The sequence below is a fragment of the Onychostoma macrolepis genome, chromosome 24, assembly GCF_012432095.1.
Source record: "Onychostoma macrolepis isolate SWU-2019 chromosome 24, ASM1243209v1, whole genome shotgun sequence".
NCBI classification, from domain to species: domain Eukaryota; kingdom Metazoa; phylum Chordata; class Actinopteri; order Cypriniformes; family Cyprinidae; genus Onychostoma; species Onychostoma macrolepis.
This window is the reverse complement of record NC_081178.1, coordinates 21,253,614-21,280,722: the sequence shown is the minus strand read 5'-3', so window position 1 is coordinate 21,280,722 and position 27,109 is coordinate 21,253,614. Positions and strand designations below refer to the sequence as shown.

General features: G+C 37.1%; 3 protein-coding genes across 9 annotated transcripts in view; all 3 read right to left on the bottom strand.

Annotated features, from left to right (window-relative positions):
- Positions 1-10,209, bottom strand: part of myo3a (myosin IIIA) — a 112,627-nt gene extending 102,418 nt beyond the window's left edge. Inside the window, exons 1-2 of the mRNA XM_058766092.1 lie at positions 10,010-10,209; positions 8,786-9,014 (exon numbers count right to left, since the gene is read on the bottom strand). Coding sequence (XP_058622075.1) covers positions 8,786-8,787 — 2 coding nt within the window. The 5' untranslated portion in view covers positions 8,788-9,014; positions 10,010-10,209. The remainder of the gene's footprint in view (positions 1-8,785; positions 9,015-10,009) is intronic.
- A 1,436-nt stretch (positions 10,210-11,645) lies between these two features.
- Positions 11,646-14,894, bottom strand: LOC131533169 (uncharacterized). 2 transcript variants are annotated; one of them, XM_058765301.1, is made up of 5 exons: positions 14,809-14,894; positions 14,087-14,184; positions 13,784-13,930; positions 13,171-13,397; positions 11,646-12,132 (listed from the first exon to the last, which is right to left on the bottom strand). In XM_058765301.1, exons 1-5 carry the CDS (start codon positions 14,809-14,811, stop codon positions 11,906-11,908), a joined length of 702 nt encoding a protein of 233 aa, XP_058621284.1. In that variant the 5' UTR covers positions 14,812-14,894; the 3' UTR covers positions 11,646-11,905. The 2 variants fall into 2 exon arrangements, with proteins under 2 accessions (XP_058621284.1, XP_058621283.1); XM_058765300.1 differs by having other exon boundaries at positions 11,646-12,135; positions 14,809-14,882.
- Positions 14,895-14,919: 25 nt separating this feature from the next.
- zgc:174877 (uncharacterized protein LOC570025 homolog) lies at positions 14,920-26,494 on the bottom strand. 6 transcript variants are annotated; one of them, XR_009269057.1, is made up of 6 exons: positions 24,987-26,488; positions 23,434-23,660; positions 23,152-23,346; positions 22,524-22,682; positions 16,072-16,852; positions 14,920-15,070 (listed from the first exon to the last, which is right to left on the bottom strand). XR_009269057.1 is itself a non-coding variant. In XM_058765297.1 (5 exons), the coding sequence occupies exons 1-5, from the start codon at positions 26,018-26,020 to the stop codon at positions 16,830-16,832; spliced, it is 1,635 nt and encodes a 544-aa protein (XP_058621280.1). In that variant the 5' UTR covers positions 26,021-26,492; the 3' UTR covers positions 15,202-16,829. The 6 variants fall into 6 exon arrangements, 3 of the variants coding, with proteins under 3 accessions (XP_058621280.1, XP_058621279.1, XP_058621281.1); XR_009269058.1 differs by having other exon boundaries at positions 14,920-15,067; XR_009269059.1 differs by having other exon boundaries at positions 14,928-15,040.
- Positions 26,495-27,109: the final 615 nt, after the last annotated feature.

Genomic DNA, 27,109 nt, shown 5'->3' with positions numbered 1-27,109 from the left:
CACTGCAAAGTCAGACAAGAGCTCTCATTAAATACTTTTACATAAAAAAAAAAAAAACATATCCAAAAATATTTATGCCGTTTCATAACCTCTGGTAGGCTGACTACTAAGTAGACAGCTGGAGATGATGTTATGTGTCTGCAAGAGACCCTTGACAGAAAGAGCAAATGGCTCATCAAGCCTTCAGTTTATCCATATCTAACTGCCAGAAGCATGAGTCTTACTCCAGCATTAAGAATACTGCAATATGACTAACATCAGTGGTACAGTAATAATTTTATTAATTTCCACCATGATGCTACAGTATAGGTGGTTTCCAGGGCATTGTCATGCAGTTGTTAGGGTGTTTAGAATGGTTTTAGTGCATTTCGTGTGATTGCTATGGCTTTCTATAGAGTGGTTTCTGGGCTGTTGCCAGTGGTTTACCTGAATTCATAGTATTCATAAGGTACCCAGATTACCTAATACTTCCGCCTAGATTCTGAAGTGCACAACCAATCCATGAAGCCACCTGGAGAGGAGTTGTGAATGGCAACTGGCAATGACAATATGACGAATGTAGTACATCATGTTGTCATTGCCATTTGGATTTAATTCATACTACATATTATTCATATTCACTATATAGGCACACAGTTTGCTCCTCATCAAGTGTAGTATACACACACAGTAGCCTGTCATTTTAAACACACTACAGAACAGGACTGGGTAACGCTGACCCTCGAGATCCAGTTGGATCCTCTTGTGTATGTCCAACCCTGATCAAACTCAGCTGCCTGTAGCTTTCCAGTAATCCTGAAGACATTGATTAGCTTGTCCAGGTGCGTTTGGATAGTTTAATTGGTTGGAGCTAAGCTCTGCGGGAAAGTGGATCTCAGGGGACATATTTGCCACCCCTGCTGTGAGAACTTGCAGGTGTGTTGGAGCTAAACTTCAGAAGCAGGAATGGACACCACTGGTCTTTGATATTCTAGTCTGTAGATATGGCTCAGTGAAAGCATGTGGGTCTGTGGCAAGGTTCTTTTTCTCCATTCTGTCACCGATGGAGTTTTGGTTCCTTGCCGCTGTCGTCTCTGGCTTGCTTAGTTGGGGACACTTAATTTCCAGCGATATCGTCGACTTGATTGCACAGATACTATTTAAACTGAACTGAGATGGACAATGCCATCATTGAATTCAATAATGAAATGCCTTTAATTGAAAATGGAGTGTTTAATCTTGTCATTTTACATTATTGACACACTGTTTTCCTATTCTGACACAATCTGTATTGTTAAAAGCGCTATATAAATGATAAAGGTGACTTGACTTGAGGCAGGTGTGCCCAATCCTGTTCTCAGAGATGTAACTTCCTGCAGAGTTTATGGCCCTGCTATTAAGATGCATTTTGGATGATCCGATTACAAGTGGGCGTTGCTAAATACAGGTGTAAACACGGTGTAAAACATTTTGAGCTTGTCCACTTTTGATAACTTCCATAGGTAGTTGAAAACACATTTGATTGGATTGCTCTCAGTGTGGACACTCATGTAATCAAATGCTTTCGAACAGCCATCAAAAACCGCCTCCTCTCTGCCTAGTGATCTAATTCTGAAACATTACGGGACATGTTGTTGAAGCGTGTTAGCCAGACAGGAATTCAGTTTTGCTGTATGAAATCGTAACTTTGGAGTAAAGGTGAAAAAAATGTCAATGTTCTCTTACCAGTCCTGATTCTAAAACAAACCCAAAGCGTTTGACAGTTTTGCTGCTATCATAGCAGAAACTAAAGCTGCTGGTCTTCATACTGTTTTCTGTTCACATTCTTGTAAATTGTGCAAGCTTATTTCACAATATTAGATCGAAAGATCAGAAAAAGCACATAGATACACTCACCCATAGACCCTCCCCTTAAAATCAGGACAGAAGTGGTCAAAAATGAACAAAAGAGATGGATTAAAACACCAGGTGTAAACGGGAATGTGTCTCCATTGTCTTTTTGTGATTCAATTGACCAAAATACATTAATATCATGTGTAAATGGGGACTAATTCTAACCCTGCTCCAATACATCTGCTTAATTAGCTGGTTCAGTTGTGTTTGATCAGGGTTGAAGCTTTACTAGATAGTAGATCTCCAGGAACAGGATTGACAACCCCTGGTCTATGGCATTTTTTCCACCTGTTTTATTGTCAACCATGATCACTCAGAAATGTAATAGCAAACCTCTGCATTATTTGACACAACATTCATGTCTGTAGCACCAACATCACAGGACAATTTACACATTAAGGTTTAGTACTCAAGGTTAGTGATTAGAAAAAAATATCTAAACCTAAGTATGAGCAAAAGACACTGACACGTGTCTAAGCAAACACTATTAATTATGAACAATCAAGATTATTTGTAGATTATCAAAATGTCTGTATTGGGGTGTCATGTTTTGCTGGACCTCTAGCATTGCCTAAATCATAACAAAAGACATTATGAACGTCTGGGGGTCGGGCTGTTGGTTGGTTCACGCTTCCCCAGGCCTGAGGGAGGATTTTCCAACCGTCTCATCTAGCTCTTGTCCCAGTTTGATGACTCTCTCAGCCGCCTGCGTCACCTCGCCTGAGCACGACCGACAGCCAGCCAGCCAGTCAGTCAGATTCATGTTTATATTTCACTACATCCTCCCACATACGCCACCATGAGGTAATTGCATTTGACACAATCAATGGAAAACACAGAAAATTTACAGAAATAGCATCCATGCTAGAAGCTCATTTATGGGTACAGCTACAGAGCTATTTTTAACTAAAAGCAAAAAGTTAACACGCTGTTTTGTAAAAATCAGTGGTGTTTGCTAATGCAAGTGTCACTATTTTTCATACTCACATTAAAATTCAGGGCGTAACTCGTCCTACACCATTTCAGCTACAGGCATGAACGATACTTCACATAATGACTTATACTGCATAACAACTTCACACAGAACACATTTTTAGATTGCAGTCCACTATTTTCCATAGTTTTTTCTTTCTAAATTTGCTAGATGGACATCTTTGACCGTCAGGCCTACGTTTTACATCTTTTTCAGTGTCTTGCGCATGACAAGCCATTCTAAGCGCGTGGAACTGGAGTTGCAATTTAAAAAAATCGAGACCTTGCATTTTTTCCATTCTACTGCTTGCGGCTCACTTTTGTCAATGCAAATCCTACACTTAAGGAGGGAACTAAACCATATCTAGGAAATAACATATCATGGAGACATGACAATGGGCTCTTTTCTCACCTAGCAACCACATAGAAACACCCTCTCAGAATAGCGGGTTTTGCACCACTCATATTTTCTGCAGAAAATGTAATGCTGTAGTTTTCTTTTCAATATCTCCTTTGGCTCACAGAGCACACACTCTCACAGCACTTACACATGCTCTAAAAACCCAAATGTTTCCTAAAAAAAAGCAAACGTTTCCTTTGTGGCTGAACAGGTGAGCCCATCACCACATCATTAACCAGGCTTATCGAAAGGGTCAAACCGAGAGAGAAAATAAAGAATATGGCATCTGCTTATCCCTTCTCCTCGCAAAGGGCATGATTATGCCTTCCGAAGACCATTAACAGGATCATGGAGCACTTAAACGGCAAATCATTGCCCTTACCCGCTGAAATCCCATCGCACCTCATGGCAGGGCATTGTGTTTTAAGGCACCACCAGTACAATAGCACAAAACAATGTGTTTCCATTGGTTACCACTCTGCACCCCATCTATCTGTATTGGCTGATATGACAGGCTGTGACTGGCTGATAATGACCAGCAGTTTACATAATTTCAGTCCTTTTCTAATTTTCCCTGTCATTAACTCTTCAGAGAGAGAACACAAGGCGATGCTTTTAGAGCACGTCACACGTATACTACAAAAAGAAACGAAACCTCCTGGTGTGTCTGACCAAAAATAAAGATGAGAGGAGGGGGGAGTGAGATAAATCTCTCTACGTACTTGTTCCTTGCTGACGTCTGTTCTTTCTTTCGTCATAGCGCTTGAAACCAACTGGGTGGAGGAGGTGGAAAGGGGCGTTTTGAGTCTTTTTTCGCGTAATGGATTACATATCATCAGCTTTCTTTGTCTTGCTGATTGTACGCAATGCTGAGCATTATTCCACTTTTGTCTCTGTTCGCTTAAATGGGAATATGTTTGCTACTAATTACTTTTTGTGTAACTCAAATGTGACACAATTCATCTGATTGATTTAAATCTACAGAATGCCAATGTATAAGAGCCACTGACCTTTGCAGTGCTGTACAAATACAACTACATAAAGCCTGGAAAGTTATTGAGACTTTCTGGAAAATTACACAGTTGTGTTCTGATATACACCCGCTCCTGCTTCTCTGCATGTAATATCTATACAATCTGGCATCCCATCATGCACCTTGCGAAGCTGACACCTGGGGCATAAACCGTAGCTCATGACCCAGAAAATAGAGGTTGTGTCTTTTTTACATATCCCACAAGCCTCTGAGCATGTTGTTATATATATATATATATATATATATATATATATATACACATCATACACACACACACACACACACACACACACATACATACATATATACATACATACATGCATATGATCTCACAAAAATAGGCCACCAAATGGACGAAAAAAACCTTCCTCCACATTACTGCAATGCATTTAGATGTTTTACTGTATAATTTCTTATTTAAATCTTTTGATTTTGGAGTGAAACATATCCCAGTTCTTGACAGGTTTATTAAGATTCATCCATATTTCTGCGGTGTGATATAAAAAAAAACATTTAAATCTTGTTGTTTATGCAAATATTCGATCATCAAACAATTCCTCTAGAAACTGACATGATATCTAAACTGAAGTGGATTCATCCCGGAGCGTGAAACAGTATTTTTCCATTCAATCTCTGCCGCAATTTTCAGTTTGCCGTGACGATTTTTGGCTCCCCCTCTGGCCCTGAGAGCAGCCATTTTGTCTCTCTCTCTCTGAAATGGGGGTGCAGTGTGAATCATCAGTCTCAGAGAGACTCTGACAACCGCACACTTCACAGCTGATTGTGCAGGGTAGGAGACGCAGGCTGCCGCCAGGGCCGTCTCAGCCAGAATACATTACGTCCCAGCTTTTTAAGTCGGTGAAGACTATTACCCAGAAGGCCTTTGGAAGTTCTTATCAGCGCCAACCAGATGGAGAACATGTGAGCGATGTCAGTACCTGCAGACTTGTTGATAAAACAACACAGCCGGAAATCTGAAATTGAAAAGAGATATATAAAAGAGTATACGGATTTAATTTGGTTAGTAATGAAATTTCATTAATATGCAATGTTTAATTGATTAATATGTATAAGGCATTGAATCCTCTGGTTTGTATTTAGCGCCATTAGTGGTTTATACTATAGAGACAATGAGTGAACATAATAATATTTACTGTGCTTTTGTTTTCCTATGCTGATGTATGTGCCGTTTGTGTTCAATCAACGCATGTTACATGATTACAGGGCATGACAAAGCCACAGAATTTCCCAGTTTGACTTCAGTCCAAGAACAACATGCATCCAATCCACTCATATCCTACAAATACACCCCTCAAAACCACAATAATCATACATGTCTGCATATGCCAGAAAGACATTTAACAATTCACTTTTACAGCAGAATGCATGTCTGCCCCCTTGTGTCTGAGAATATTTGAGGAACTTGTCCAGGACACATTTCACCCCAAAATTAATAGAAATGTTGCAGTGTTACATTATTTTTATGATAATCATGCACATTTAGAGAATACAACTCTCTTTATAGTAATGTGAGAAAAAAAAATTATAATAATAATAATATTTTATATATATATATATATATATATATATATATATATATATAGAGGAGATTTTCTCTCCAAAAAACAAACAAATAAATACTATAACAGCAAAGGCTTTAAAATTACAAATTTCAACATTGATGATGATAATGGGAAATTAAATCTAGAAAAATATGTTTCTTGAGCACCAAATCAGCACATTAGAATGATTTCTGAAGGATCATGTGACACTGAAGTAATGATGCTGAAAATTCAGCTTTGCATCACAGGAATAAATTACATTTTAAAATATGTTCAAATAAAAAAAAAACGGGTATTTTAAATTATTTCACAATATTATTGTATTTTTTTGATCAAATAAATGCAGCATAAATTTATTTATTTATTTTAATTTTTTTTTATTTTGGAGTGCATTAGAAATGTTTTGTGAGATTCACACAATATACTATACACACACAGATGCAAATGCATTAAATAACTTCAGAGAGGGTTAAACAGAACTAACTCTACAAATATTTGATTATCAGTCACTCATCAAATAAAATGGCTAATATGGCTAAAGCAACGAAAAACAGAGCAGTATCCATAACTCTCCACGGTTTAGTTCCATCACAATGAAAGTGACCTGCATTAAACAGACACTGTATCATTCTTCACATTAGCTTGAAGGGAAAATGACCAGGATGTAGCTCAGTATGCCCATTGGTGCATGTGTGGGCCTTTGGCATCCACTTCCTGCCCTGACCCACTTAGAATGGCGTGTTGGTTATTTTAAGACACCAGTCGCACACCCTGCGGCAGAAACACGCAGCATGAACAGTGTTTTAGAGGATGGTGTGGCAGTCCAGAGCAAAGCTGGTGTGTGACATCCAATACAATGGCTGCAAATGACAGCGAGAGATTTTGTGCTTGACAAAAATCCAACGATTGAGACAAAACAGGAAACACCGCATGATGCCACTGCATTCCATATTGTGGAGGTGGTTTGGTTGAAGAAAAAGAAAGAAATGCTGTTATATTTGGTTTTCAAGGGCTTACTTGAACACTATAGATCTATTCTGAATCAATCAATATAATAATCTGGATGATCTGATGTCCATCTGCCAACTGGTCTGTGGGCCTCAATACCACCACCACGGAAACAAGCATCGATCACTTACTGCCTTTGAAGGGCAATGAGCCTTACTGTGGCTCTTTTCCAAAATCTAGTGAGCTGTTTCATTTTCTACACAAGCATCTACTTTCCAAGACAACATCCAAAAAAAAAAAAAAAAAAATGAAATCCGATTTAATTAGTGATCTGAAACACTCTCCACAGGCTGCAACTCTGTATGTCAAACACATAATCCACAGACAAAATTCAAAACTTAAGTCGACACATTTTTTACACTTTTTACACTAAAAAAATATTACCAATTTAGTTAGCAATAATGATTATCATGTATATATTAGTGCTGTCAAACAATTAATCGCGATTAAAATCGCATCCAAAATAAAAGTTTTTGTTTACATAATATGAGTACTGTGTTTATTTATTATGTATAAATAAATACACATACATGCATGCCACGTACAGGTGCATATCAGTAAATTAGAATGTCGTGGAAAAGTTCATTTATTTCAGTAATTCAACTCAAATTGTGAAACTCGTGTATTAAATAAATCCAATGCACACAGACTGAAGTAGTTTAAGTCTTTGGTTCTTTTAATTGTGATGATTCTGGCTCACATTTAACAAAAACCCATTGAGGTAGTTTGGGTTCAACAAATTAGAATACTTCATAAGACCAATAATAATAATAAAAAAAATTAGTGAATTGTTGGCCTTCTGGAAAGTATGTTCATTTACTGTACATGTAAGCCCAGGTAAGACGCTTCTGACGTTGTCTGTGGTTCAGGAGTGGCTTAACAAGAGGAATACGACAACTGTAGCCAAATTCCTTGACACGTCTGTGTGTGGTGGCTCTTGATGCCTTGACCCCAGCCTCAGTCCATTCCTTGTGAAGTTCACCCAAATTCTTGAATCAATTTTGCTTGACAATCCTCATAAGGCTGCGGTTCTCTCGGCTGGTTGTGCATCTTTTTCTTCCACACTTTTTCCTTCCACTCAACTTTCTGTTAACATGCTTGGATACAGCACTCTGTGAACAGCCAGCTTCTTTGGCAATGAATGTTTGTGGCTTACCCTCCTTGTGAAGGGTGTCAATGATTGTCTTCTGGACAGCTGTCAGATCAGCAGTCTTCCCCATGATTGTGTAGCCTAGTGAACCAAACTGAGAGACCATTTTGAAGGCTCAGGAAAACTTTGCAGGTGTTTTGAGTTGATTAGCTGATTGGCATGTCACCATATTATAATTTGTTGAGATAGTGAATTGGTGGGTTTCTGTTAAATGTGAGCCAAAATCATCACAATTAAAAGAACCAAAGACTTAAACTACTTCAGTCTGTGTGCATTGTATTTATTTAATACACAAGTTTAACAATTTGAGTTGAATTACTGAAATAAATGAACTTTTCCACTTTTCTAATTTAAACAGAGAAATTTTACACTTTTATCCACTAAATGAGCTCATTTCAAATTTGATACCTGCTACAGGCCTCAAAAAAGTTGGCACGGGGGAAACAAAGGGCTGAAAAAGCAAGACATTTTGAAAAGATTCAGCTGGGAGAACATCTAGCAACTAATTAAGTTAATTGACATCAGGTCTGTAACATGATTAGCTATAAAAGGGATGTCTTAGAGAGGCAGAGTCTCTCAGAAGTAGTCAGGTTTCTGTCATATTCTATATATAACTGGTATGATTGTAGAAAATGAAACTTGGGAGGCAGTTCTGAAAAACACTTCTGGCTGAAAACATGTTCCCATATCGATCTGATCCCTACATAGGGAATACAGCGGTCATGACTGGTCATCTGGTCAAATAAGCCTGCAGGTGTTCTCTATTCATCAAGCATTTGGATACTTACATAAGCGCAGATTCATGAGGAAGGATGGTGAACTCTTGCTCAAAATCATGCCACTGCACCTGCCACACATTCAGCTCAGATGAAACCACCGCAGCTGCTTCGCTCGGCCCTCACTCCAGTCACATCAGTTATGATGCTTCAGGCTCCATTAGGTTCAAAGCATGGCGCCCCCTTCAGCGAGACCCTCTGGTACCTTCAGCCGTATACAAGAGGACCACAGCTGTCTGCTCTGAAAGGACAGCAGGTGGACACACTCTCAGCTTGTTTATGTATCGGAAGTCATCCCATCAAAAATGACTGCAATAGGAGGCCTTACTGGCAATCAGCAATCGCTGCTTTGTTGGTAAAAAAAAAAAAAGAGAAAAGAGACAAAAAAAATCTGAGAAAAAGTGTGTGAATGACAAAGATGGAGTCCCAGAGAAAGATAAACAGCCACAGCGGAGCCCTATAATGGCTTTGCACTGCTAATTTGTCACTCCACTTGAACAGAAAACAGCAGGAAGACACGCCACACTGTCACTTCCTGCTGCCCAAAGACACGCTCGCAAGAACCTTCATCTGGGGCTCATTCTACTGGTGAAGACATCAGCTATTTATAGACCTCCACAGAGGAAACAACCACCACAGGAAAAAAAAAAAATAAATAAAAATCACAAGTATGATGTCTTTATACAGAATAAAAATGGATGTGGTCCTGGAAGCTGATTGGTCAATACAGCATTCCAGCCACAACTTATAAAATGAGACGTGCATGAACAACATCAAGTTTTTTTTTTTTTTTTTTTTTTAAAGAAGAATATGAAAAACAATTAGTTCAAGATATATTTACAGTGATTTTTATGTTCACACATCACATGTCTCATATTTCATCCCATGTTCTTCACAAACACTTTTGTCTCCTGGGAGAATACGCATGATAACTCTTGATTAGCCTCAACTTCATTAGGCCCACATTGTTTGTTGTGATGGATATGACAATCCATAACCTTTAAAAAAAAAAAAAAAAAAAGTATTTTCACACAATAAATACTTAAATGGCTTATGCGTGTCACCCTTGTTTAGTTTAATGTTAAAAAGTATTTAAGTTATAATTATTATGTTCATGCTGGATTTTCATTTGTTTAAGATTGAAAGTCCAGGTCAAACATAAACAAAGTCAAATGTAGAACATAGGAACTAGTTTCAATGAAAGGTCCAACTATTACTTTTACCTTGAAGGCTTACCTGTGGAGAAGAAACTTCGTTGTTTTGACTGATCAAATTCCTCCATCGTGTAAAAACACTGCTAGTGTTTACCCGTGTTTTACCCCATTGTTTCTATCTGTGTATTTTGGCAAGTCTTCGAATTTTGCCTGCACTTCTATGAAGGAATCTGAATTTCTCTTTCAACACAACACCAGCTAAACACCCCCTGGCTCAGCCTGTGACAGTAGCCACGCCCAAAACTTTCGCGATTGGCTGCTCAGAGTTATACAAATACATAGGCTGAGTGACACGCAGGTGAGATAGGACATCCACCAAGACCGAATGCAATGATTGGATGAGCCTGAGCCACTCTACAGAATATATTTATATATATATATTAAGACCACTTAATTAGAGACTTAACTGGTATAACAAAAAAATAGCCTATCCTACCTTTAAAGGAATAGTCCGCCCAAAATGACAATTCTGCGATCATTTACACACCCTCATGTTGTTCCAAAACTGTATTACATTCTTTTATCTGTGGTGCAACATATTTTGTACCACAAATTAAATCCGATTTTTTAATTCAATGTAAATCAATGGAGCCAAAACCTTCAAAATTATGTGTTCGTTTCAATCATACAGGTTTAGAAAGACATGAGGGTGAGTAAATGTTGGGAGAACTTTTATTTTTGAGCGAACTATTCCTTTAACATTGTGTTTCTTGTCCAGCCTCCCACTTTCCTTCAAAATGAGTTCTTCTGTGCATATATTAAAAGATTGAACGGTTCAAATGCACCTCCTGAGTCTGACACACAAAACTCAAGCGGGACGTTCAAACAGCAATGGTGTCAGAGTGCCCTCTAGTGTTCAGGCATGGAGGTTACTAGTGATTTCTCAATAGTAGTAACCCAAACAAAAGGCCTACAACATAAAAATGTTCATGTGGCTCATCTGTGTTGGCAATAATGCTATGTTTCTTCTTTCTTAAAAAAAAAAAAGAAAGAAAAAAAATCAAGTAACCCAGGGCCTGTTTCATAAAACACGTTTACCAAATAAGCCAGGCTTATTTCAGTTAAACTAACCGAAATAAACCTGGCTTATTTGGTAAACTTGTTTTATGAAACAGGCCCCAAGACAGCATAGCGAACACAAACACATTTTTTATAGGCTATTTTGGCTTGTTTGTATTATTTTTTTATTGGATGTTCTTTTGAGAAATAAAGTGAGATATAACCATCTCACTTTATGACTCAAGAATAAACAGTCTTGAAAATAGTCTAGAAACTCCGAAAAACATTTGTTGAATAATGCTGAACACATTTACACATTTACAAAGATTGATTCAGTTTTATATAGCGTTCTATTTTTCCCCTCTTTCTTTGTTGATAACTAAGAATTTGAAAAAAGAAAGTGTTTTAGTGTTAATATGTAATATTTCACATTTATATAAAATCATTATTGTTTTTAATAATAGTATAATTTTAATAGAATAATTGTTAGATCATCTGTGAAATAATGCTGAAAACATTTACAAGTTTACTAGGATTGATTCAGTTCATATATGTTTTCAAATGGAGGGGCACTGCCCAACCTACCCATAAAGAACAGCCACGGCTGCTACAGAAATCACTGAGAAAATTTGCTAAACAGTAGTAAAAGTTACCACAAGTTTAGCAACAAAAGATAAAGACATTTTATGGTCCCCAGAAAGTCATACAGGTTTGAAATGACATGAGGGTGAATACATTTTCAAGTGCGCGTAAACTAAACTACTACTACTAACAATAAAAAATATATTTTATAAAAATACATAATTGTTTAAAACTCATTCACATAAATTAATAACAATAATAAAATAACAATAACAAATGTTTGAACATAAAGAGTCCATTCAGTTACAGTTTATGCTCTGACATAAACACTTCCCAATTAACATTTTCCAGTTGTTTCATCTGAAATCCCTCGACAGACATGAACAGAGAGAGCACTGGTAAGGTTCTCGATCTGTGAGCGGAGGAACCTCCGATCCTCCTGTAGGTCATGCACCTGTTTCTCCAGAGCTTCAATCTTCTCCTGTTTTCTCTCCACCAGACAATGAAGTTTAGTGATGGTCAGCATAACACTGCTGGGCAAATCTTCCATGATCGGAGGTCTCACTGCTGAGAAAGAGAGAAAAACATGACGATTTGTCTGTACATGTATTTGTTCCTGAAAAAGAGAAGACATCTCTAACTGACAACCCAATTGCCTGGATGGGATTCGAACAATACCTAAATACAGGGTGTGAATTACACAGTGACCATCGGGTTTCTTTAAAAAAAAAAAAAACAATACTCAAAACTAAAAGCACCAGTAGGTGGTGGCAAATCCCTGTCTTAATAAGTGGGTCATTCATCGATTCGTTCAAGCGGCTGATTCATTCAGAAACAAAGCAAGTGACTGCCTTTATGAATGGCTCACTGAATCATTGATTCACTAGATTCGTTTAAAAACTTGGGATTCATTCATGAAACACCGCTGTGTGTTGATCAGAGACGCACAACATTTCTCCTAAGGCTTTATTTTCGCTGGCTAAACTACATATAGTGTATAATTACATATTACTAAAATGCAATTATTCACACTTTTACCTTATATTAATTTTTAGGTAAAAGCTTCTATGTAACCTTTTTGTCTTTCTACCAGCCAATGATAATTCTGAAAGAAAACACGCAGTGTTTGTTATAGTAACACATGCAACTTTCACGCTCATCTGACTGATAGAACCGCGAGCTTGTATTTTAGCATTGCTGATGATGTTAGGGTTATTTTAGCAAATAGTTTGCTCTGTAAATTCCGTTCAGCAGCATTAAGTTGAAGAGGGTAGCCTAAACTTTATCACTCGACTGAATACACATGCATTTTAGGTGTTCGTGCTCTGTCCACGTCTTTAATTGAGCGCTGTATCTTCAACCGCTCGAGTATGTACAACCCTTTTCAGGGGCTGCCAAAATTACATTTTAAAACCAGTCAGGGCTATAGAAATGCATCTTAATATTTACAAGTAAATCTCCATATTATGCGTAGGCTAGCCTACTTTATATCTGACCCCCACCTAATTTTGACGTCCATCAGGGGGATCAAGCCTTCTTTAGGGGGCTTAGAGTCAGACCCCCCCAAAACAAATCACAAAATAACAATAACAAATCACGTACTGGAGGTGGCAGTGGCACTGCTCGGAGTGTTGTCCTGCTCTGTCTCAGTGGCAGCTGGCAGTGTGTTTATATTGTCCCACTTGATTACTACAGTCTCTGGTTCCTGTTTTATCCAGCTATAGCTGTCCACAGGACTCTCCAGTGTGGCAGAGCTGGAGTCAACTTCACTGCTGGGAGAGTATGGAGCAAAATCCTGCAGCCATTGGGAGTTCATCTCAACCTGAGAGCTGCAGAAAGACAATAACATGACAATCAAGGCATAATTCCACTTTTACATACTTAACTAATAATAACTTGAAAATCAACATGAAATCAAAGCTGACTCCATGTATGTTGGTATTTTTGTGCACAATTTATATATGCACATTATTCCAGAAAAAAAAAGAAAAAGAAAAGTGCAATGTGCTGTAAATACAGTTTGCTGAAATGTGGATTATATTCATATGTTATGACACCAGTGACTGTTCTCTTCCAATTTGCTAAATCCAGTTTTTTTTGTAATTATAACAGGCTTTCAAATTGTCCAGAACATGTTCACACTAGGAAGATGAAAAGCGCTATAAAGCAATGGTTAACAGGTTTGCAAACAATTAAACAGGCCGAAGGCACATACGAGCATTGCAGTGGTAAATTCCGAATCTTGCTCCTGCGACTTCTCTGGTAATGTCTCCATTTCTGCCTCAGTTCCTCCTGTCTGGCCTTAGAGAGTTCAGCTACTGGAGGATGTTTAGTCTTTCCCTCTCTTTTTCTTCGCTGATAACTAAGAAATTGAAACAAAAAGAAAATGTTTTAGCAAACACTAAAATGTAATATTTAATATTTATATAAAAGCATTATTGTTTTTAATAACAGCATAACTTTAAATTTAACAGAATGTTTGCTATTTAAGTTTCTCTGTGTGATAAAAATCAAACACCTCTCTCTTCTTCTTGCAAGATATCTGGCCCTGGCAACAGGATCAGCATTCACCTTTGCTCGATGCCGAGCCGATTTCTCATTGTTTGACAGTGGCATCTATAAATGCAAAAAAATTAAATAATAATAAAATAAAAATGCAAAAATAACTTGTTACAACATAATACTTATGTATATATGTGGAATGAATATGTTACAAAAGGGATGTGCATTTAAACTAGATTGTGTTGCATCTTAATGCTAGTTAGATTTACAGTTTAACAGTTGTAATAAAAGTTATATATTACTATATACAAAAATGTACTTTTTGCAGTCTAGTTTTAATAAATGCCTGAAGTGAGTAATCAAATCAGTATCGATTATAAGTAGACTTTAGTTGTATTAAATACAGACTCCACTTAACTGTAGAACTGCTCTTGAAATTCATTTACATTTTATATTATAGTAAAATTCCACTTCCAATCTAAACCGATCTTGAAGAATTAGTGTAACTGTGCACATTTAACTATGGATTAAAGTGTTTATATATACAGAGCACACGACAGCTGACAACAGGATGATAACATCGAAAAACAACATGGCTAGGAATTCAAATGACATTTTCAGCTTCAGGAAATCACCGCAGTTGGTGTGCTAGATCTTGCGGTGCGTATGTCAAATGGAGTGATTGGTTACACCACTTGACATTTCAGTTACCACATTCGTCTAAAAAAAAAAAAGTACCATGATTCATGAACCTTCAAAGCTTTCCAGCAGAGGATGTGTGACCATCAACAAACTTTACTACGTCATAAAACGATGAAATGATACACTACTTTGAAATACATACTAACCTTGACACACAGCCATGAGGATTTGAAGGGTTCGTCTCTGAGACACCATTTCCTGTTTCACGGTCACATGACAGCAGCACGCCTTCCTACACGTCGGTTACACCAGATACGTGGGAGGGGCTCTGGTTACACCACACAGAACAGCTTCACTACTTGTTTCAAAGAAATTATAATAAATATTACGCCAAACTGCTTAACAGAAAAGAAAATTATAATATATATATATATATATATATATATATATATATATATATATATATATATATATATATATATACACACACACACACACACACACACACACACGTTTTAGTTATCATTTAAGCACGGTTACACCAACTAGACTTTTTTTTGTCGGTTCTACTCAAATAATTAGCTAAACTGGTTCACAACTGGACTGAACGCTTCCTTCACGAATAGGACTGAGTCAGTACGGTCCTCGAGTCAACCGCTCAACCGAGAACCGATAGATAGATAGATGGTTGAAGACCTTGGTTTAGAGAGCATGTTTTCTGTTAGAAAAATAGCTAAAATCTCTTGCAGCACCTTTAATTGTTAAATAACTTGGCAGACAGGCATTTTTAAACATTTTAAAAACTAATGAAACAAATGAAGGATGAAAACAAATGTTTCAAACATAAAAACCACAAGCAGTGTTCTTGAACTCTGGCTCTTGAGGGCCACGGTCCAGCAGAGTTCAGCTCCAACCCTGATCCAACTCACCAGCCTGTAAAGACCTCTGGATCGGCTTGTTCGGGGGTATTTGATTCAGGTTGAAGCTAAACGCTATAGGACGGTGGAACTTGAGGGGCCAGATATGAAGAACCCTGACATAAAGGAACACGGTGACATTTTGTGACAATATAACCTTGGTAGAGATTTCTGTAAACAAACACATAAAATGATCATCTCAAACATACAAGCCCTATCTATGCTTCGTGAGTGGACTGAATGGTCTGTTCCAGCTACTGCACGCAACAATATGTGCAACTTAAGAATGTAATGTAAGGTAAAATAGCTCTTAAGTGATCTGTGTATTTATTACACAAACCGCTTAAAACTTCAAAGAGAAGTACAGACAGTACACAGTAATAAAACTAGTGAGAGTAAACAGATATATGATATGCATCAACACATTTCAAATGTCACTCACTACTTTATTTCCTTCCAGCACCATTTTCACTCAACGATGGTATTAGAGCGACCTCTAGTGTTCAGTCATGGAGAATGCTCTTGTTTTTATAGCAGTGCTAGGCCAGCTCTCTGGATCTCATCTGCTCCATCCTGTACGCAAGGCTGTTCAGTTGTGATATCAATTGGTAGGTCAACCCGGAAGACTTCATCAGGGTGTTAGGGTTTTACTGATGGTTTTCAGAATAGCAGTTTTCAAATGAAAATCATTGTTTACATGAGTATAAGAACGTAAGTTTACATTTGAAAAATTGTAATTACCAACTTACGTTATTAAAGCAACAAAATGACCACACTCATATGTACTCAGAAATCAAAACCCCACCTAAGCAAGGCTCAGATATGATTAATCTTTTCTGGGTTGTTGAATTACAAACTGAACTGCTCTGCTGTGGAGAGGGAACACACTTCTGGGCGTAGCTGACTTATGCCGCAAGGCCTGATCAAACCCACCAGACAAACAGATTTGTTAGCAGCCTGGTGCAGTTCTGCTATGAGGGCCATGTTGGGGATGTTGTCAGGGAGGGTTCAACCAGGAGCGTGCCATGATCGGCCATGATAGAGGGCCCAAATTAGGTCCTTTATGGTATAGGCTACTGTGCTCCTGGGCATACGGACGCTCGCTCGTAAAAAACTGTCCCGGGCCCTGTGAACTTCAGTGACGCACTTGGGCAGAAAGCCGTATTCATGCTCTTCTTCTTGATAAAGGCTGATCGAGACCTAGTCACAATGAGGAACACACCCTGTTGGGAAGAGATTGAAATGCAAAAATCAATTTCAAATTTGGCCGTTTTAATTTAAGCTATATATATATATATATATATATATATATATATATATGTGTGTGTGTGTGTGTGTATGTGTGTGTATGTATGTGTGACCCTGGACCACAAAACCAGTCTTAAGTGTAAATTTTTCGAAATTGAGATTTAAATATCATCTGAAAGCTGAATAAATAAGCTTTCCATTGATGTATGGTTTGTTAGGATCAGACAATATTTGCCCGAGATACAACTATTTGAAAATCTGGAATCTGAGGGTGCAAAAGAAATCAAAATATTGAGAAAATCACCTTTAAAGTTGTCCAAATGAAGTTCTTAGCAATGCATATTACTAATCAAAAATGAAGTTTTGATATATTTATGGTAAGAAATATACAAAATATCTTCATGGAACATAATCTTTACTTAATATCCTAATGATTTTTGGCATAAAAGAAAAATCGATAATTTTGACCCATACAATGTACTTTCGGCTATTGCTACAAATATACCCCAGCGACTTAAGACTGGTTTTGTGGTCCAGGGTCACATATTTTAGACGCCCTAGATTGCAACTTCATCATTATAAATGTGTTATTACAAATATGTTTAACTACATGACATACATTTTTCAATAGAAATTACATTAAAGTATGTTTTAGTTTACCATAATGGCTTGTCAGTACAATTTACTGTTACAATTTCAGTGCAATTTAACCATATTTCAAGACAACAGTAACTATGAAATTACATATAAAGATGTACTTAAAGGGATAGTTCACCCTCAAATTAAAATTCTGTCATTAATTACTCACCCTCATGTCGTTCCAAACCTGTAAGACCTTCGTGCATCTTCGGAACACAAATTAAGTTATCTTTGATGAAATCCAAGAGCTTTCTGATCCTCTATAGACAGCAAGATAACTTTCTGTGCCTTGACTGTGGTAGTTCTCTTACTGTCTATGAAGGGACAGAACTGTCTCAGATTTCATAAAAAATATTTTAATTTGTGTTCGGAGGATGAACTTACAGGATTTGGAACAACATGAGGATAAGTAAGTAATGACAATTTTCATTTTTGGGTGAACTATCCCTTTAAGTGGGTCAATAAAAAATAAAAAGTAAAAATAAAAAATATATATACAGGTGCTGGTCATATAATTAGAATATCATCAAAAAGTTGATTTATTTCACTAATTCCATTCAAAAAGTGAAACTTGTATATTATATTAATTCATTACACACAGACTGATGTATTTCAAATGTTTATTATTTTTAATTTTGATGATTAGAGCTTACAGCTCATGAAAGTCAAAAATCAGTATCTCAAAATATTAGAATATTTACGTTTGAGTTTGAATAAATGACCATCCCTACAGTATAAATTCTGGGTATCTCTTGTTCTTTGAAACCACAATAATGGGGAAGACTGCTGACTTGGCAATGATCCAGAAGACGAACATTGACACCCTCCACAAAGAGGGTAAGTCACAGAAGGTCATTACTGAAAGGTGTGGCTGTTTACAGAGTGCTGTATCAAAGCATATTAAATGCAAAGTTGACTTGAAGGAAGAATTTGGGTAGGAAAAGGTGCACAAGCAACTAGGTGTGTCCCCGACTAAGGATTTTCATAATCGAATTGGAATTTTAGAATCTTGCCGATAGTCGACTGATAGTCGAATCATATGTTTGGGGGCGGGGCAAAATACATTACCAAGAGTCAAGTCAGACATTCCACAGTCATCAATACTGACATTAACACACAGGGAAAATGTGTAATGGACGCCTCGCAGATACAAACGAAGTGAATAATGTTTTATGTTTTGATTAAAAGATAGTTAACATTAAACGTCAGGGAAACCCTAAGAATTAACAACATTTTTTACAATAGTGCTCTCATTATAACGTTATGTATATGACAGTTATTAATATTCTGCATTTCTGTTTTGAGCTGCGCGCGCTGAATGACCAGTAGAATTAATCATTTGATAGAAGGTTTTTAAATCAATGGGATTTAACTCATTTATCTCATATAAAAAACGCTTCATTATTTATACAACATAATTATATAATAATGTTAATATAACAACTTATAGGCTACATGCACAAAACGCCCCGATGCATGTCTGCGCGGCTCTGAACTCCTTTTGTGGACGCGTTCTTGACGCAACAACGTGCAGAGACACGGGAACTAAACTCTAAAAATGCACAGCGTTTTATTATAACAGTGTTCTCATTATAATGTTATGTGTATATGACAGTCCCAGTCATAGTTATTACTATTCTGCATAGTTGTTTGTCCTGCTCACGCTGCGCACTGAAGAGATACTAATAAAGCGCTTTACTGCAGCGACTCAACCAAATGCATCTTATACGAGATAAATAATATATACACGATATATATAAACCGGCTGAAATGTTTTGAAATCACTTGTATCCTACCTGATCGAAAGAAAATCCAGTCTTTCACTCTGCGTCAGTTTGAGTCTTGTTAAAGTTTTAAATCCTTGCCGCCAAGATGCTCCTCTGTCGGTCACGGATTATGGAAAGTGAAACTTAAATTTATAGGGGTGGTTGGATTTATTCACGCACGTTAAAATATTTATTTAAAGCTTTTTTTCTTTTCAGATTCTAATTTACAGCATTATCATAATAGACTGTATATTAACTTATTGGGAGAAAACCGTAGTTCTGTGTGAAATCAGACATTTGAGCACCCCCATATAGCCAAAATGGCATGATCATAACACCCCGCAAATATTCGACTGTGAGATTGGGAGTCGAATCAGGCTCCTCGAATCGAAGCATCGAATCGTCGACTATTCGGGGACACCCCTACAAGCAACAGGGATGACCGCAAGCTGGAGAATACAGTCAAGCAAAGCCGATTCAAACACTTGTGAGAGCTTCACAAGGAGAGAACTGAAGCTGGAGTCAGTGCATCAAGAGTCACCACATTCAGACGTCTTCAGGAAAAGGGCTACCAAGCCACTTCTGAACCAGAGACAACGTCAGAAGCATCTTAACTGGGCTGTGGAGAAAAAGAACTGGACTGTTGCTCAGTGGTCCAAAGTCCTCTTTTCTGATGAAAGTAAATTTTACATTTCATTTGGAAATCAAGGTTCCAGAGTCTGGAGGAAGAGTGGAGAGGCACATAATCCATGTTGCTTGAAGTCCAGTGTGAAGTTTCCACAGTCAGTGATGATTTGGGCTGCCATGTCATCTGCTGGTGTTGGTCCACTGTGTTTTCTGATGTCCACAGTCAACGCAGCCATCTACCAGGAAATTTTAGAGCACTTCATGCTTCCTTCTGTTGACAAGCTTTATGGAGATGCTGATTTCATTTTCCAGCAGGACTTGGCACCTGCCCACACTGCCAAAGGCACCAAAAGCTGGTTCAATGACCATAGTGTTACTGTGCTTGATTGGCCAGCAAACTCGCCTGACCTGAACCCCATAGAGAATCTGTGGGGTATTGTCAAGAGGAAGATGAGAGACACCAGACCCAACAATGCAGATGAGCTGAAGGCCACTATCAGAGCAACCTGGGCTCTCATAACACCTGAGCAGTGCCACAGACTGATCGACTCCATGCCACGCCGCATTGCTGCAGTAATTCAGGCAAAAGGAGCCCCAACTAAGTATTGAATGCTGTACATGCTCATACTTTTCATTTTCATACTTTTCAGTTGGCCAAGATTTCTAAAAATCCTTTCTTTGTATTGGTCTTAAGTAATATTCTAATATTTTGAGATACTGATTTTTGACTTTCATCAGCTGTAAGCTCTAATCATCAAAATTAAAAGAAATAAACATTTGAAATATATCAGTCTGTGTGTAATGAATGAATATAATATACAAGTTTCACTTTTTGAATGGAATTAGTGAAATAAATCAACTTTTTGATGATATTCTAATTATATGACCAGCACCTGTGTATATATATATATAAATATATATATAAGTTCAAATAATTGTATTTCATATAAACTTAACATAACACATTTTCATTTAATTTCAGTGTCCAAAAACATTACATTCAGTGTTGGGCAAGCAGTGTTGGAAAATGTAGTGAGCTAAGCTAACAGTTACTCCTCATTAAATGAAGCTTAACTACACTAAAGCTACAGCCCTGGGAAATGTAGCAAGCTAAGCTACGGCAACTTGGCAAAAGTAGTTTACTACATCCAAGCTATTTAAAAAAAAAAAAAAAAAAATTCTATTGAACCAACATCATACCAAGTCAATGCTCTCTCAGTGATCAATAAAACTGTCAGTCAAGCAGATAGACATATTAGTTCAGATTAATTGTTTATTCAACAGCTGTTCCAAACCAATTTGGCAACATAATCAGTATCAAATACAGGGCCGGATTGACCTCAAATTGTGACATAGGCAAAATAAATTGTTGCTGTCAGCCGGAAACCTCCTATTGGTAGTTGTTATTGTGGCTTTATTGTATACAGATAAATTTATATAAATGGTAACGCTTCACAATAAGGTTCAATAGTTAACTAGTGTAGTTAACATGAACTAAGAATGAACAATACTTCTGCAGAATTTATCTTAATGTTAATTTCAACAAAACAAAAGTTGTTTGTTAATGCACTGTGAACTAACATGAACTACCAATGAACGACTGTATTTTCATTAACTAACATTAACAAAGATTAATAAATACTGTAACAAATGTATTTTAATGAAATCGTATTGTACACCATATAGATGTTTAGGACTACAGATAGGCTATGTTTATTTGCATTGTTGCATGTGTCATTAGATATTAATATAAACATTTCATAAAAATCAAGTTCAAATACGAAGCTTTTGACCAGCGAATGTTTTTATTTATTTTATTTATTTTTTCCTGACTCGTGTCCCGTTTTCCCCAGTTTTCTGTCATTATGTGGGCGTTCAGTTTTTTTCTGTTATTTGGCCAAAGTATCATATTATGAAAGATTCAGCGCTTCACACGAGCTATTTGGCTGTGACTTGACAACAAATGCTAGAGAAACTCTTCTCCGCTCCTCAAAAAAAAAAAAAAACATTAGCCTTTATAAATAGTGTTTGAGTAAAGAAACCGCTGTACTTATTCAATCAACAGTTCTTTATTTACCTTCAGACTGCAAGCTGAGATGCTCCAAAACGTGCGCCACACTTCATTGATGTGAGAGGCGGGAGGAATAATGAGGTTTGACTGACAGTTTGAGGAGCCAATGGCGTTACGAGCTTTAGTGTCTGTGGCGTCACTTTTACTGATCCAGGATCAGTGATCCGTAGCTGTTATATTTCTGATTTGAGCTCGAGTTTCAGAATGCTTTCTTTGGAAAATGTAACGTTAGCTTTGGTTGATGCTACCGCGCTACTTGATCAAAAAAAGAGCTTAACTACCGAAAAGCTATTTGATTCAGAAAGCAGTGACGCTACTGAGAAATGTAGTTAAACTAGTAGCGTCACTACTTGTAGCGCTAACACTACTGCCCAACACTGCACTTCGTTATACTCTTTTAAAGGATATTAGGTTTTACAGGTATTCTTTTTAAATGTATGATAAAGTGTATTACGTTTTACAAGAGATCTTGTAAAGGTAAGGCAAATTTATGAACAATCCAGATACAAAACTGCTAATGTTAAAGTGCTACTTGTCATGTACCTCTCTTTCCTTTCTTCTTATGGCGTCTTTTTTTTCTGACGCTGCTGGACTCTTCAGATGAAGATTCATCAGTAATGCTCTCATCTTCAACATATGAACTGGACGAGCTTTTACGCCGCCTTTTCCTTGACCTGGACTGAGAGAACACTGATGTGCTCGCTGCAGCAACAGAGAATAATAGTAAACAAGAGCACATGAGCAAGTATCATTGTAACAGGAAATAGCGCATCAACTACAAAATTCATTAGTTCATCATTTCAGCTAACAATACTTTAAAACATGGAATGAAAAAATCAATTAAAATCCCAATTAGCACAACTATTCTTTAAATTAATCTATATACTGTCATGCAACCTTTAGTTTTTATTTACCTTTTATTTTTTTTATTTTTATTTTTTTTGCAAAAATGAGAAATTGTGTATAGTTCTATTAACAAAATTTTCACTACATTTTTGCAACACTTCACTTTTTAAATTTTCATAATGAAAATATTATATTAACATTTTGAAGATTCAAAGAAAGAATAATAATTAATAAATAAAGTTTTACTGCAAAAGGTAATTCTAAAATTCATTATAATACAGATCTCATTCAACAATACAGGTGTTCAGATGTTTTTCCACCACACCTTCAGGCACTGAAACCAAGCGAGCACCAGTGAGGTTCTCGATCTGTGAGCGGAGGAACCTGCGATCCTCCTGTAGGTCCTGCACCTGTCTCTCCAGAGCTTCAATCCTCTCCTGTTTGCTCTCCAGTAGGCACTGAAGTTTGGTGATGGTCAGCATAACACTGCTGGGTAAACCCTCCATCGAAGGTACCGCTGCTGAGAAAGAGAAATGTATATCTCATCAGTGAAATATGGAGACCCTAATGAGCTCACTGATTCTCAGGAAAAGAAACAATACCGTACTAGTGACAGCACTGTTCAGATTTTTGTCCTTCTCAAAATCAATGGCAGCCTCGGAGTTCTTATTTTCCCACTGGATGGCTTCAGGCTCTGGTTCCTGTTTCACCCAACTGTGGCTGCTCACGGGACTCTCCTGTCTGGCAGAGCTGGAGTCCAGTTCACTGCTGGGGGAGTATGGAGTGGATTCCGGCTGCTGCTGCTGCCACTGAGTGTTAATCTCAACTGGAACACTGCAAGAGAACACTATCATAATTGCACTTTTCATATTTATTATCTTAATGATATTTAAACATGACTTAATTACTACTTCCAAGAGTGCTAATATTTGGTATAACAGCACTGGATAGTTTCACTGTCTGTATTTACTGCATTTGGATCAGAGTATATAAGTGGATAAATCATGTGATTTTGCCTGAGTTATGAGCAGTACAGCTCCATTATAACAACAAAACTAAAACGCTTATATTTGGTACATCTGGAGAATGGGTATTAGCCACTGCTAATAAAGAGCGCTTTACTAGGTCATGTTTTTACTTTGCAAAAATCATTTAAAAACAGAGTTTTCACAAGATACTCTGTTATCACAATCTAGTACACCAGCACAATTGTCAATGTGATATGTGACCCTGGACCACAAAACCAGTCATATATGTCGCACGGGTATATTTGTAGCAATAGCCAACAATACACGGTAAGGGTCAAAAGTATTGATTTTTCTTTTATGCAAAACATCATTAGGATATTAAGATATTATGTAAATTTCCTACCTTAAAAATATCAAAACTTAATTTTTGATTAGTAATATGCATTGCTAAGAACTTCATTTGGACAACTTTAAGGGCGATTTTCTCAATATTTTGATTTTTCTGCACTCTCAGATTCCAGATTCCAAACCATACATCAATGGAAATCTTATTTATTCAGCTTTCATGTGATGTATAACTCTCAATTAAAAAAAAAAGACCCTTTTTTGTGCCCCATATTATTTTTAAATGACAGTTTTATAAACAGGTAGCCTATTTAAAGAAATAGTTCACCCAAAAATGAAAGTTCTGTCATCAGTTACTTTGACTTTCTTCTGTGGAACACAAAAACAGATATTTTGAAGAATGTTTTAACTGCTGTCCATACAATCAAAGTCAATGGGGTCCAAAACAATACCGTTTCAAAATATAATCTTTTGTGTCCCACTGAAGAACAACAAGATGAGTAAATGATAACAGAATATTCATTTCTGAGTGAACTATCATTTTTAATGTCGAATAATTTCTTTAAGGAAGTCCTTTATTTTGTTTATCTTTGCCTTTCAAGTAAAACTAGCTTAGAAAAATACGTACAAGCTTCAATAAGGTGATAAAAACGTTTGTTGTGACTGTGTTGCCTAGAAACAATAGACAAGCAGAGCGAGACGTTCCAGACCCAGTGCTGTTATATGAAAAATAAGCATTCTATGCCAGAAACTAATTTTTTATGGATACAAATTTGGTGACAGTGTTCGGAGTGTCTGGAGAGGTTTATATTCTGAACGTTGTGCATTGTTTTCAGGCTAAACATACCTCACACACACCGCCATGATCTCCCTCGACTCAGTCAGTCTTTGAATCGCAGTGAGCCTCAGACTGTGGTTAGTGTATATCGTTCTCGTGCCGGCCTCTTTGCATATTTTGGGCAGCATTTGGGACAGATAATTGACTCCCAATGGAAGTGGAGTATACCACATCTCATCGGTGATCACATACATCCTTTTGGGCTGCAGATACAGCGCTTTTGCGTCGGCGGGAATCTTGCTCAGATATTTCTCCAGAGATGCGACTGGGCACAGCGGATTGCCGGGCTCTTCATACATAGCCCTGCGGTTTTTCTTGTCCTTTTCCTGCATGTTTTTCGTGTCCTCGTGTAATGTCATCGTGAAGTATTTGAATCCGCTTTGGTCTCGGTTCAGAGCAAACGCGTCTGGCTGCAGGTGTCGGTTGCCCTCCTTACCCCTGAGTCCGAAATGTAACTGGATATCGTACCAGACCTTATTTAATAAGCCTTTCGGGTTGCCAGGGTCCAGTGCAGGAGAATGCTTCAGTAGGTGCTGGTCCTCAGGTGAAATCGGGGGGTAATGTGCTGTTATATCTCTACCTGAGCGTCGGATCTGCTTAACGACGCCTTTGAAAACATTATTGGCGGCCCTGAACTCGGTGTCCTGCATCAGATTCCACACACGGTTGAGGGGAGGTTCATTGATGAACCGATTCAATCCAGCACGAAGCCCGACGTAGCTGCTGATGCCGTACAACTCGCCTTTGCTCGTCCGAATAGAGCCATAAAACTCGCGCAGCACCGGGTTTAGATCCGACTTCTCGACGGTTTTAAAGTCGATCGTCAGCTGCTTTTCACGTAACCAGGCTTTAAAACAGTTCACAGCCCATACAGTTTGCTTTACAGTACTAGATTCGTTCCGGTTGTGTTCTAATTCGTCTAAATCCGCTGAGGATACATTCGCACATCTGGATATCTGTGCTGTTAAACTGGACTCTCCTCCCTCCGTCTCTTCCTCTTCACCTGAAGAGCTTTCGCACTTTAGGTCAAACATTGTATTCATGGGAACAAAATCCGTTTGTTAGACTGTTTTCTTCTGCTTTCTTTCAATGTCATAAATGTTCGTGGCACATGACATACATGCTAACCTTTCTGAGCAAAGCTAAAATGAACAATTATATGATGCGACTTGCTGACCTGTACATACATCCACGAGTGTTTACAGGATTTCTTTGTTGTTCTTCTTCTTTGAGATACTAGAGGATGGAGCGCCACAGAAACATACCGCCACCTACCGTTTACTGCGCAATAAGAATCGACTTCATTATACGATTGAAATGTCTTCAGGTTTATGCAAATGCCCTTTTATTAGATTTTTAGCTAACACAGCATTGGTACTTTATCACTGATATGTTATCATATTCGTGCAAAAACAAATAAAGATTAATAAAAAAAAGTTTGTGCTGGGTTGCTTGCTTCTGAATTTCCTATACGTGTTTTTAAACGGTGCTGTTTTGATCTGCTGCAATGAGAAAGTTTTTTAATACTTTTTTTTTAAAAAGTTTACAGAAACAAGAGTTAAAAGAAATAACTCAAATAATTATTAAGCTTCAGAATTATAGAAATATTAAGAGGTAAATATTCCTCAGGAATCCAACTCTTTTTTTTTTTTTTTTTTAGTTTAAATATAAATAAATGTATTACTAATAATTTATTAGAAATATATTTATTGCTAATAATTTATAGCTTGGCATATCTAGAAAATGTATTTTACATAAAAACCACTGTATTAAAAAAAAATTAAATTAAATAAATGTCCATGATATTTCTTTTCCAAAGAAGAAATGTCGAAATGTGAATTACAATAAGATTTTTATTTATTTTTTAACCTTATTTCAGTGCTTGTTTTGCATTATTCTAAAACATGCTTAAATATGTAATATTTATGTCCCCTTGGAAGAAACCACTGACTTGCCCCAAGCTAAAAGCTTTACCAATGTTCACTCGGTTTATTTTATTTTATTAAATTATTTATTTTGTCCATTGCTTTTTAGTATCTAATTTTCAATAGTCTTCCTTTTATTTTTATGACTTTTCTCAAATAAATATTTTTGAGGGATCATATTATGCATTTAAAAAAAAAAATAATAAT